The 12,415-nt window shown below is 37.1% G+C and overlaps 1 protein-coding gene across 1 annotated transcript in view; it reads right to left on the reverse strand.

Moving 5' to 3' along the window:
- Positions 1-1,046: 1,046 nt before the first annotated feature.
- ADSS2 (adenylosuccinate synthase 2) overlaps positions 1,047-12,415 on the reverse strand; it is a 37,209-nt gene continuing 25,840 nt past the window's right edge. Inside the window, exons 9-13 of the mRNA XM_063390951.1 lie at positions 9,503-9,657; positions 8,964-9,088; positions 7,876-7,973; positions 3,242-3,391; positions 1,047-2,500 (exon numbers count right to left, since the gene is read on the reverse strand). Of these exons, the coding sequence (XP_063247021.1) occupies positions 2,448-2,500; positions 3,242-3,391; positions 7,876-7,973; positions 8,964-9,088; positions 9,503-9,657 (581 nt within the window). The 3' untranslated portion in view covers positions 1,047-2,447. The remainder of the gene's footprint in view (positions 2,501-3,241; positions 3,392-7,875; positions 7,974-8,963; positions 9,089-9,502; positions 9,658-12,415) is intronic.

Consider the following 12,415-nt stretch of genomic DNA (forward strand, 5'->3'; position numbering starts at 1 on the left):
CCCTTGAATGGAAGAATCAAAAATCCCAGCTGAATTTAGAAGACAGCAAAAGAATATAAATCACTATTGCATGCAAGGCAATTCTGTTTTGTATCTTTCAAAATATTGCACAAATACTTTGTATCATTTTAGGCCACTGCTGTATTGCTCAGAAATACTGCTCAAACTGGGAATACAAATTCCTCCACTGAAAAACAATGGTAGTTTGTACTGTGGAGCTACAACATGGAAAAACTGAAACCTTGAACTTGAAGGTCTCTGCTTGGCAGAAGTGAAACACAGCTCCATAGATGTGTTTTATTTATTCACTGAATGTAGAAGGAAACATGCCCTCATTAATTTATTTGTTCACTTCTTGAACCAGCTAGGCCCACAGTTTCTGGCTGGTAGTTCTGCCCACAGCTCTTATCACCTCAGTGTGTCCTACAGCTACAGGGGAACAAGAACAGTTAGTAACTATTACCTATTGTTCACATTGCAAATCAATTCCCTCTACTGCCTAGAAAAAAGTAACTTTTTTCCTGCTAAATAAACACTAGGATTTCTGTTTCACAGTTCTAGCCCTCCTTCTCTCCATCCAGGAAGTAGGAAAACATTTTCAATTCAAGATGTCCTTTAGCCAGGGAGGGATGGTACAGTTCTCTCCTGGACGGCAAGGCTGACAGCAAGACTAGATTTTCACCTTCTCCAGAAAACTGAAAATATGACATTGCTTGCTTTTTAATGATGATGAGAGTGATCTTTACATGCAATGCTGATACAAAGGTTTCTCACTGCATTTGCCAATTTTCCAGCATTCTGTGGTACTCACTTCTTTCCTCATATTACACAAGCAAAATACAGACCCCAGTAACTGCTCTGTCACATGGAAGAAATTCAAGAGATAATGCTCCTTAAAAATCCAGTACTTTTATCCTTCAACCCTCCTATCTCTTCTCTTAGGAGAAGCAATTTTATCTTGTGTCAATTTAGAATATAAAAACTGTGCTAACCACATCAGCAGCAGCATAGTCCAACAAATTACTCCATTTCAGGCAACATGTGGCTACTCAAGACAAACAAAAAGGCCTCATATCTTTTATTTTGCATTAGAAGTTTCTTATAGTCATTCATATATTCTTGTATGCAGCCAAAATCTACTAAACTAAATCTAGAACTGTTGCCCCGCCCTGATACAAACTTGGGTTTAGGAAACAAAGTAAGTTTTATTTGAAAAGAAAAGGAAGCACATGAATATCATAGCACAGTGTGTAAAAACAGAGTCATTCTCAGTAATCTGGAAAGGGAAAATGTAATTACTGCATTGTTGCAAAAAGAAATCAGATTCTTTGGAATAGATAATAACGGTTATAAATTCAAATAGTTCTGCAACATTTCTACATTTCCCAACAACAATCCAAAATACGTCAGATGTCTTGAGGTGAACACTTGTTATTTACCCCACACCCAAAGCAAACACATGGAATACAATAAATGTTATTTTCAAGCATCTTCAATGTACAAATACAGAAGTGTCTGCACTTTGGCAATCCTCCAGAGAAGGATCTTCAGTTGACTCTGAAGAAAGGAACTTAAAAGGGCATCAAAATGTTAGACTTCTCATAAAATATAAATATAACCCCATTTAATTAGGGGAACAGTTTAAGATACGCACCTTGGAAGCAGAGAAGCACAGAGTTTTTAAAATGCCAGGAAAAGAAGGAGTAACATTATAAAACATTTAACTCAAAATCAGAACGGTTCTTTAATAATTGCAAATGAACTTTTTACAATATCAGTTTTCTAACTTTCTGGGCACACTTCCTGGTAAACACTTAAGTATCCTCTGTGAGTTACAAAGAGTAAGTTTCCTGTGTTATACAGCTAAAAAACCCTGGACATTCATAACAACTTGGCATCACATCTTTTAAAAAAGAGATCACACAATAATTTAGACAGCATTTATAGCATTATAAAATCAGACTCCCCCTCTTTAATCACTCACAAGAGCAGTCATTAAGAATACAACAGCCTTAGGAATACAAATAATGAGGATGTAAAACTATCTGTGCAAAACTGCATTATTTTTACTGTCTAAAATTTCAGGGAAGTAACACCGCCAAAAGCAGAGAAGGATAACAAAGACAAACAGTCATGAAAGCAATGCTACCTTAGATTTTCAAACAGGAATTACATTATGAAGTAAATATCAGGTAAAGAAAAAAAAATCTGATGGCACCTTGAACAACAATGACAAGTGTCCTGGTAATTGCAGTTGAACAGGAATTGATACAGATTCATGTTAAGAGTCACTTTCAGGAGTAGCAATTGATCTGGGGGTGTCAACGCTAGCATTTCTTCCCATGCAAAAATCTATCTTTCCAACATCTTTGCTTTGCGGGCTACTAATGCATTTAAGAATGAGCAGTCTTTTGAGGAGTGTGCTTTCTTCCATGCATCTGAAATCTTTAAAACAGCTGGATCATTGATTCCCTGGATTTCCCTACTCCAATCCATTTAACTGCAGGAGAGAAAAGCAAACTTCTGTTTTAAGTAATACAAAGCAAGAGTGGATTGCATCTTAAGATAAGATACAAACTCATCTTCTTAAGCACCACATTTTGAAGAAAAACACAGCATATACTATTCACACATAAAGAAATTATAGCTTTGTCTGTTGTTCTCAAAGAATACACTGATAACTTCTAAAAGCAGGTATTCTTGAAACTGCCATAATAAATTAATCACTTTTACAGATTATAAGATAAAAACAGATAGAAACTATCAGAAAAGTAAAAAAAATTGCATCGTCTCGTAACTCCCAGCTTTCGATAGAACCACAGAATCACCTTTATTAGGGAGCACAGAGAAATGTATCAGTTCAGGACTTCTTACTCTCATGTATAATTCATCATACTAATTAATAACTCATAGTCCCCCTGACTTTATGATAGTGGCAAAACTTAACTCGATTATAGCCAGTCTAAAAGACACTTGAGCAAGTTATGGAAAAAAACGGATCTTAATTTTATAAGAACTATAGTATAAGTCAAAGAAGGAATGTGTTTTGAGTTCAACAACTAAATAAAGAGTAGTAATACCATACTCACCAGTGGTACCAGGTAAATTGGCACCAGTGGCACAGTAAGCACGGTTAGAAACTAGTTTTTAGTATTTTGCGTGTTCATTAATACAAAATACCAAACAGATTTCATGGAGCAGGAATAACCCAGCCAACAAGAAGAAAATCTGTTCTACTTACCAGGAACACCCAACTCCATTTCTATAAAACGAACATAATTTTGTGCATTTACAGGCAGCTCATCAAACGTCCTGGCATTTGATATGTCCGTAACCCATCCTGGGAGTGTCTCGTACTGAACCTCTACTTTGTTTAAGACTTCGTGATTGGCTGAGTAGCAAACAGAAACAAACATTTTATGTCCACAGGTACTGTACCTTCTCTACTATGAAACACTAATGGTAAAGCTTTTATTCTTTCCTCACACAAAGAGGTTTGCTCATAAGGTAATACAAGCACTGCAGCTGCTAAAGTGTCCGGGTTTTTGTTAATATAAGCATAGGGGGGGAAATCCAGTAACTATCAGGACTCAGACTTTAGGAATTCCAGTGCTCAGTCACATGCATGTATTTTGCTGAAACCACAATCTTTTCAGTTCAAAAAACAACTTTTCAGGGAAAGAATTCCCCAAAATGTTCTTTTTTTTTTTCCTGAACAAATACTGAGAACCAGATCCCTCTTCATGAGGGAATTGTGAAAGCAAAATTAAGAATCATCTTTTAAGTATCAAGCAGCTAAAATATCTCTCTAAAATGGCACAGGAGTGTACCTTTTACGAAACACAGTCATAAGATGTAGTTAAGACTTAACAGACTTCTGATGCCCAAAACTATGCAATGAATTTATCAACCAGTGTGGAGTCCCAGAGGTTGTATGAACAGTAACTGTTCCCACTACTTCTCAGAACAGAAGCAATATTTTGTCCTTCATTTAGTGACTTGCTACAATGTTGTCCTTTAACTATGAATCTAGTGAATAACTAGTGATGATTTCTAGTACTGAAAAACACGCTAGGCATACTGTTCTGGAACTGAGTAACTCCAGTAATTATCTGAACATTAAGTCTTGGAATGACACAGGGCAGCAAAACAAAGGGCTGAAGTCTGAAAATGATCAAAAGATATTGATAAAAATGCAAAGAGTCAGGCATTCCTTCTTGCCTTCACGAAGAGCAGGGCATAGTAATTAACATTATGTAGGCTCTGTGACTCAGTCCAAGTCTCCCCTGCCAGGATAGTTAGTCAGCCTGGGAAAGGGTTTGAGGTGCAAGAAGCACAGGAGAGGTGCAAATACAAAATCATATGCTAATCCCCTCCAGCATGTGTGTAGCCAACAAACTCAAGCTCAGCACATTGAACAGTTTGTCCTGATGCAGGCAACAGCTCAACAGCAGCAGTGCTGTAAGGATAGCCTTAATACACTAAGCATTTTGAGAAAAGCTGAAAGACTGCTCTGCTGTCCTTGAAGTCTGTAACAGCAAAGAAATGTGCAAAGGTCGGGACCAAGGTGTTCCCAGGCTAAGGGAATCCTGAACCAATACTCGTGGCAATGAGAACAGACAGGCACATTAAGAATGTCTGGTTGTAGAAGCCAAGGATAAGCACTTTATGGCCAGCAGTAACAACTGAGGTGTCGTCTGCTGTCCAGGTGATCTGTACAACAGAACAGACACACTCAAAGTGCAACACCACAAACTGATCTCCTGGCAGTGCAGATGGTTGCTAGCCTCCCTCTTTCTGAAGAGGGAAAATGAATGAACACCTCATCGTGGATGATCATAGGCCTTTTTTCTTAGAAGCCTCTCTGAGGTTAGAGGGAGCCAGCGGAAAGCATTTGGTATTGAATGGTCTAATATCGACTACCATCTTCCATTAGCCTGTATCAGTTCCTTACTTGCCCCTAAGAGAGAAGAAAAAGAAGGGATGCATTGTTTGATGTTTCAAATGATTCTTTAATTTTGTTCCAGCAGGTGTGATGTAAGATGATGTGTGGTAAAGACAAGCCACAAACTGAGCTCAGGGTAGTACCAGGTCTAGTCTCAGCTTTTCAATGAAGGGATTTCTCTTTTAGGGTTTCTAGAATATTCCTTAACCACTTAACTATATAACAGACAGAGAAAATATAATGATATCGTAATTTGAAGAGTGATGTGATGTTACTTCCAACTTAGAAAAAAAATCTCAGATTTGGGACCTTGGAACCTTTGTAAGAGAAAGATGCTCCAGCAATTTCCAGAAACAACATGTAAACAGTCATGTAGGTCAGACCCAAGGTGCATCCAGAATAGTGTCCCAGTTCTTTAATCTACAGCAAATGCCCAGGAAGAAAGTCCAAGAAAAAAAATCTAAGCATGAAAGTAGACCTTGTCCAAAGTAATCTCCCAATTTCCTAAGCATCTGTGTTTCCAAAGCCTCCTGGGCTACCGGTTGTATCTCTCTGTATGTCTGAACTTGGACAGGAGCCATCAGAGAACTAGACCATAGCTTTCATGCTCTTTTTAAACTGACTGGCTCAAATCTACCAGGAAGTTCTTCCATAAACTCCTGTCTCTGGCCAGCAAGACAACAGCCTCAGTAATACCAACTGAAGCCAGCTCTAAATTTACAAGACACTTTAGGTTCTTGCTTAAGAGGCAATTACAAAATGCACACAGAAAATTAAGCTAAAAAACACCCTGAGTGAGACTCATATGCTTCTCTGATCCAGGTGGAAAAAGGAACAATATATGAAACATGGCACACTTTTCCTGAGATGGTGGGTACTACGTGTGCTTCTAATTTAGAGACAGTCATTTCACAAGAAGGGTAAATCATGAACATCTCCAAGAGAGTGGGAGGGTAGGAAGGGGAGAGAGAAAGAAAAAGTCTGCCAGGGAGAGGTTCCCAGACTAGTTTTCTTCTAAATTAAATTCAAATGTCAGTGGCACATTTGAAAAAAAAAAATTATACAAGCACACAGCATGCAGAAATGTAGACATCAGAAACAGTCTAATGGTCTGCAAAACACAAAGTGGGGATAAAGTTACCTTTTGTTTTTTATGCCAGGGGCAGGGGTAACCTGCAGCATGTGTGCTGAAAATGCTGCCAAATGTTGAGGAGTATAGCAAAGAGAGGTGTGGAACACAGAGGCACTGTGAGAGACAGCATCTTCCAGCTTACCAGAAGTTCAGCTCAAACTCCTTCCTGACGCTTTAAGGAAGACAGCATGTCAACAGCTTCTACTGAAGTTCTACCAGAATTCTTAATTGTTCATACAGTACAGAAAAATACAGGCAGGCAAGCCACACTGTGCTGCTACGACCGAGGGTCAGCTGTTACCTAGGGGCATACAGGGAACAAAGTCTGCTCCCTCAAAAGTTGTATCTAACAAGATTCTGGCCCTGAGATGTTTTCCTGGCTTGAGCAGAAGGTCATAGAATGAGCTACAGGGAAAGCATTTACTGAGTAGTTCTCAACTCAAACGTGCAATCTCCTTATGTTCACAGGCCATTTCAAGTAAACACAAATGTCCTTAACGTTTTGGTATAAGTATCAATCATGTAATACCTGAGTCTTAAAAAGGGAAAACCATTCCCTGGTTTAGTGCAAGATGAGTACTACATTTCCTGATCCAAGTCATTCAGCATGCATTCACACTGGAATTGGCCCTTTTGTTTGAAGATCCTGGACAGCAAATCAGTTAGAGAACTCCCACAAGCACATGGACATACAGAAGATGTTTTTTAATTCCTTATGAATTACTCTTGACAGATATGTGCTATTTTCAAGGACTAGCGGCAGATCACTTATTCCTTTATACATAATTACATCTTTGTACTACATAAATCCTGCTGTCAGTTGTATCCAATTACTACAGTTGATCTCCTCACCCACAAGAAGTTCTCTGATGATGATGATATCACAGGAAAAACTGTAACCTGTGACTAGCCTCTAACCCTCAGGTACCAATTAGAATGAAAATGGGCATCTATGTGCACATTATCAAAAAGCTCAATCTTTAGTACTGTTTTATGTTCTTCCTTTTTTTCTGGAGTATATCTAACTATTGCAAACTGAACAAGATGCATTCTCTATAAAAACACTGATATTTTAACATGCAGGTACACTCTTCAAGTAAAAATGACCGCTATCCTCCTCAGGAACTATAGCTTCTATCATGCTAAGACGATGTACATCGGTCATACATTAGAAAATATTTTGCTTTCACCTAAACTAGTTGTTTGTTTCTTGCCCCAGCCCTTGTCCCTCTTTAACACCGTGTAGCTTTTGTAGGTTTTGGGCCGCTCCATGAATCATTAAAAGGAAGTGAACTGTTAGAAAAGTTACAGAGGGAAAGAAAAACTTGGCTTTTCAACAGGACCAGTTCTCTTATGGAGTTCACTGTATGCTTAAACAAAGATCTGGTCTGCTAAAAATGGGCATCAGTACAGTAGTGGGAACAAGATAATAAGAGTTTAGAGTATGAAACAAGCTTCAAATTTAGCTTGAACGTGATGCAGGCTATATAAAATAAAAAGGACAAGCAGTAGCAACTTATGTTTCAGTAGCAATTTATGTTTTACAAGCTTTATATACATCTTTGAATCTTTCTAGTAGACAAAACCCAGTATTTGGTACTTTAGGTATCATTAGGTATCTTTAGGGTGCATGTACTGGTGTGGTACAAGATATGTCTGGTGCATCTGGAAGACATTAATGGCTTGATGCTGAAGTAAAATACTGCTCTTGTAAGTTTTACAAGTAGAAGTCAAATGCATTTAAAAGTACCACACTGCATTTCACCAAAACCTAAAATTTTTAAATAAGCAGTCTTACCAGGAAAATGAGGTATGATTTCACCATCTAGTTTGTATGCAACACCAACTTTGATTTCTGGAAATACATCCAAGATATCCAATTTGGTAAGTGCCAATCTATAAAGAAACATTATTCTGGTTAAACAAGTTCAACAACTCTTGAATCTTTTCACATTGTAAAAAAAAAAAACCAAAACAAACCAACAAAGAATCAAACAAAACTGATTCCTGCAATTAATTTTATTTCTTTAGAAAAATATCTCATATACCACTAATCTATTATCTGGTCTGACTTAAACACCTCAAACCAAAAATAACCAACCACTGAAACAAGATGACAGCAACAAAAAAGGATTAAACAGTTTTTGTTGCACCCTTCGATGTAGTACTAAATGAAAATGTCCAAAAAAACCAAAGAACAGGTATTCTCGAATTGAATGAATTTCTCTACGGCTTTAAGTGCTATAACTTTAATTGGTGAGGGTGCTGCCAAGATACCTAACCACTTAAGGTATAACCATTTAAGATGACCATTTCATTGCATGATGCCTTTTGGTGTCTCTTCTTGTCCTTTGCCAAATGCTTCTGTTCTACAGTGAAGGCAGAAAAATAATCAAACACTGGCTCTACAAATACCTGGCTGCAACTTATTTAAAACAAAACCCACAAAGAACAAGAGAAATAGAAGTATTTAAATAAAATGTGTATTTACACTGCTTGATCAGCTAGAAATTTTATACCAGTTTGTTTCAGGCACCTATCTTTCATTCTGATTAACATCCTAAAGACATATCCGTATTTTTGATATTCACACATACTAATGGAGATACTGATGAGTTCCCATCTGTCTTATTTAGATGACAAACTAACAAAAGAAATCTCAATAAAGAGAAGAGAGAAAAATCTACACGTATGAAAATGTCAAATGTAAAAATATTTAATGACAGGAAAAATGAGGAACAGCTAATTTATCAAAATATCAAAATAATCAACTGATAAATATTAACAGTGCAAATGTTACTAACTAGGATATGTACAATTTACAGTAATTTACAGCATTTCATGATTTTCTGTCAAGTTGCCAGCAGAGCTCAACAAACAACTCACGCAGTAAATCCGTTAATCATGTAGACATATCGGAGTGAGACAAGGTCCAGCCAGCCACATCTTCTCTTCCTACCAGTAGTAACACCAAACTCTTTGCCTCTCTGTTGCAGCAATTCTCCAATTTCCTAACAAAGAGTAAGACACATGAGCATGTGGATTTCTTCTGATTTGCAATACATGATGCAGGTGTTTACTTAATGTTTTACAATGCATTGGTAAATTACCTTAGAAGTCCCTCCTCCAGTTTTTCATAATGCTGTCCATTTGGATGAAGACAGCAATACAGAACGTTCTTTCTAATTCAAGAGAACGATTTTTAGGCAAACTTCTCAAAATTTGTTCCTGCTCTAACCTTCTGTTCCACAAAAATGTCTAAGAAAATTGCAATCAGGTTTGGCAGTCCTGTAAGCTCAGTCTAGAATCAGAAGATTGAGACATCCAAACACACTGTCACCTACCTACTTGCACTTAATAAAAGACAGACAAGACATGCCCCGTTATTTCACCCAGCAGGTCCCACCTGGGGCTGCAATACTCACGTTATCCTGCTCTGTAGGAAAGGCACCAATTCCAACTCTGGTTGTGTAGGCTTTCACAACCCCGTACACTTCGCCGACGTTCTGCGGCGGCATGCCCAGACCTGTGCACACACCTCCAACTGTGCAGTTTGATGAAGTCACAAAAGGGTATGTGCCTATTGAAAACCAAAACACTGGCTTTAGATAGTTATTAAAACACTGGGTGTAAACTGGTTTTTTTAAAAAAATCTAACCTGGTGAGAAATAGTAGTTGCACTGCACTTACCTAGATTTTACAACACTCCTAACCAAAACACACAATAAATGTATTTTACAGTCAAGAACACATTCAATGAGCTCTTAGCTTTGAACGTACCTTGTCTGATCCACCTACACTGGAAAAGGCAGAAATCTTACTGCTTACTTGAACTGGTAAAAATTGACTATATAACAACTCTGAATGATTGTACAGGTAAAAAATTGGAGTAAGACACCAGAAAAACATGCCTTGCTTTCTCACATTAAATATACTCACTAACTGAACAATGCAAAAATTTGAAGGGAGACTGTTAAGAAAACAGTATTAAAAGGTTAGAGAACAGAGGTTTACTATTTTTAATTTTTGGAGGAAAAATAAACTACAAACTCTATAAACTGATCAGCACATTGTAAGAAATTGTAATGAAATGCAGAATTCTGGAAAGAACAATTTTGTTTGCATAATCAATTGTAAAAAGATCATTAAAAAAGAAGACTCCTGGAATATAGTCTAGTGGTACAAATTTGTCTTTAGTACAAAATGCAGCCTAGACTGCAAAGAAGAGTTAAACATCTCAAAATCCTTAGGTTTATACCTTTTTTTAAATTAGGTAGTGGAAAATAAAATTGAGCATGGCAGTCCTCGGCCAAATTGTGAACAAATACTTCAGCCTTACTATAACTGCACAAGCAAGAAACTTCTACCTGTTGTGTCAGACTTTTTTGTATGTCTTTTGATATGAATCAGAGGTAAGTAAGAGAGGAACAACTGAGACAGAAAGAACTAAAAGCAACACAATTCTTTCAACAATATAGACTTCTTTACAAAGTCAAAAATCCTTCAGAGACTCATCAGCCAGGTTTCACAGATTAGGTTCTTAAATCACTCCAGAGAAACACCCAGGCTTACAGGTGATACATAACAGCAGTTTGCAAGCATTAATTAGTTTTTAATCTTAGAAGACAGTAGTAAAGCTTTTCTTAGTACTGACAGGTGAATATAGCTAGTGGATGTCAAAAACAGAGTCAATGAACAGTTCTTACTCACTTTCACCTCCCAGGCTGATATATTTACACTGCTTAATCATTACTCTGTGTTTAAAAACACAGAAGACCACACATCCCCACACTTGCCCTGCCCCATTCCCAGACAAATGTGAACTTCATTACAGGCTCCAGGAAAGTGAGATGGACTGCAAGCCTTGGGATTTTTATCCTCATAGCCAAAAGACACACATTCACAAAACTCATTTCAATATTAACATTTCTGTGCAACAAAGCACGGAACAACAATAGCAACTGCAACAGCAGAGACAAGAGCCTCACTCCGAAGGCTTAATAATCAAATTGGCAATGTCAAATTTTTGACTGAGGCTTGTCTATTGTTAACACAAGTGTCCAAACCACTGATGGATTGATGGATGTATCTACCTATAGAGAGCAGATTTTCTCATGTGTTTGAGTCTCACACCAGAGGTAGGAAAAAAATCTAAATAATTTAAACAACTCCGTATGTGTTACAGACATACCTGATGTGTTTCAGACTGCCTGCATCTTCTGTTTACATGAAATCCAAAATACTCACCATTTACAAGAAAACAACCCCCCTAGACAGATTTCTTTTGCAAGTATCTCCGTTTTGCATCAAATATTTCCCTGTGACAAGCATATCTGAAGACTTCTTTCTTCTTTTTTTTTGTCTTGTTAAAAAGGTATGTGTCTTCTAATATTCAGATTATCATGATGAATTTTGGTGCTTATACTTGCAGTGACTAATCTAAGACATATCTTACTCTTAAAAGAAGACGCTTTCAAACTGAGTATGTTTGAAAATGCCCAATAGCAGTATTGGTTAAAAGCTGAGTGCATTCAGGTTCATAACTGTTTGACAGCAGTCCTTACAGGCTTCAATTTCAGGTGTTAGCATCTTCCTAACAATAAAAACAATGCCTTTACAAGGCTAGTGAGACTGAAGAAAAATGTGACAAAATGCAGGAGTTAACCACATAGGTTTCTTACGCTTACACAGAGGTGGCAGATTATCTTATCATTACAACATAATAACCAAACATAATCATGTCATAAAAAAGAGGCTGCTTCTACCTATAATCTTCCAATTTATTAGGAAACTTACAGTGTTTTAAGAAAAATTGCATAATTTTGAATATCAAATAGATTTGGATAACCTTTTTAGTCTTGCCTCATTAGCAATCCAGATTACCAACACCTTTCCGAACAATGTGAAACAGTGGAAAACTACGTGTTGTATAAAGACATTTCTTGAAGTGTTTTTTAAAAAAAGCAAGCTGATTTTTCAAAAGTCAAGAAGTACTCTGCATATATGCTTTGCCTCTCAAAGCTCTCCATTTTATTCTCAAGTGACTTCCAAAAATTGTGAGTTATTTCATTTAAAATTTAAAGATGCTGAAGTAATAGCTACACTCTAAGAGTAGCCACTTGATCTTTACTGTCATTCAAATTATTACTCTTGGGAGAGCTTTTTGAAATCATTTAATTAACACACCCACTCACCCAGCCCTGTATTATTTGCTAGTCATATAGAGTGCTGCTTCTCCAAATAGAAACCATTTCTGCCATGAGAACAGCTTATCACAGGAGAGTTTATATTTAATGTTCCTTTTTCACAACACAAGTGTATATTAACACGTGTCTCAA

The sequence above is a fragment of the Prinia subflava genome, chromosome 2 (genome assembly GCF_021018805.1).
Source record: "Prinia subflava isolate CZ2003 ecotype Zambia chromosome 2, Cam_Psub_1.2, whole genome shotgun sequence".
NCBI lineage: Eukaryota > Metazoa > Chordata > Aves > Passeriformes > Cisticolidae > Prinia > Prinia subflava.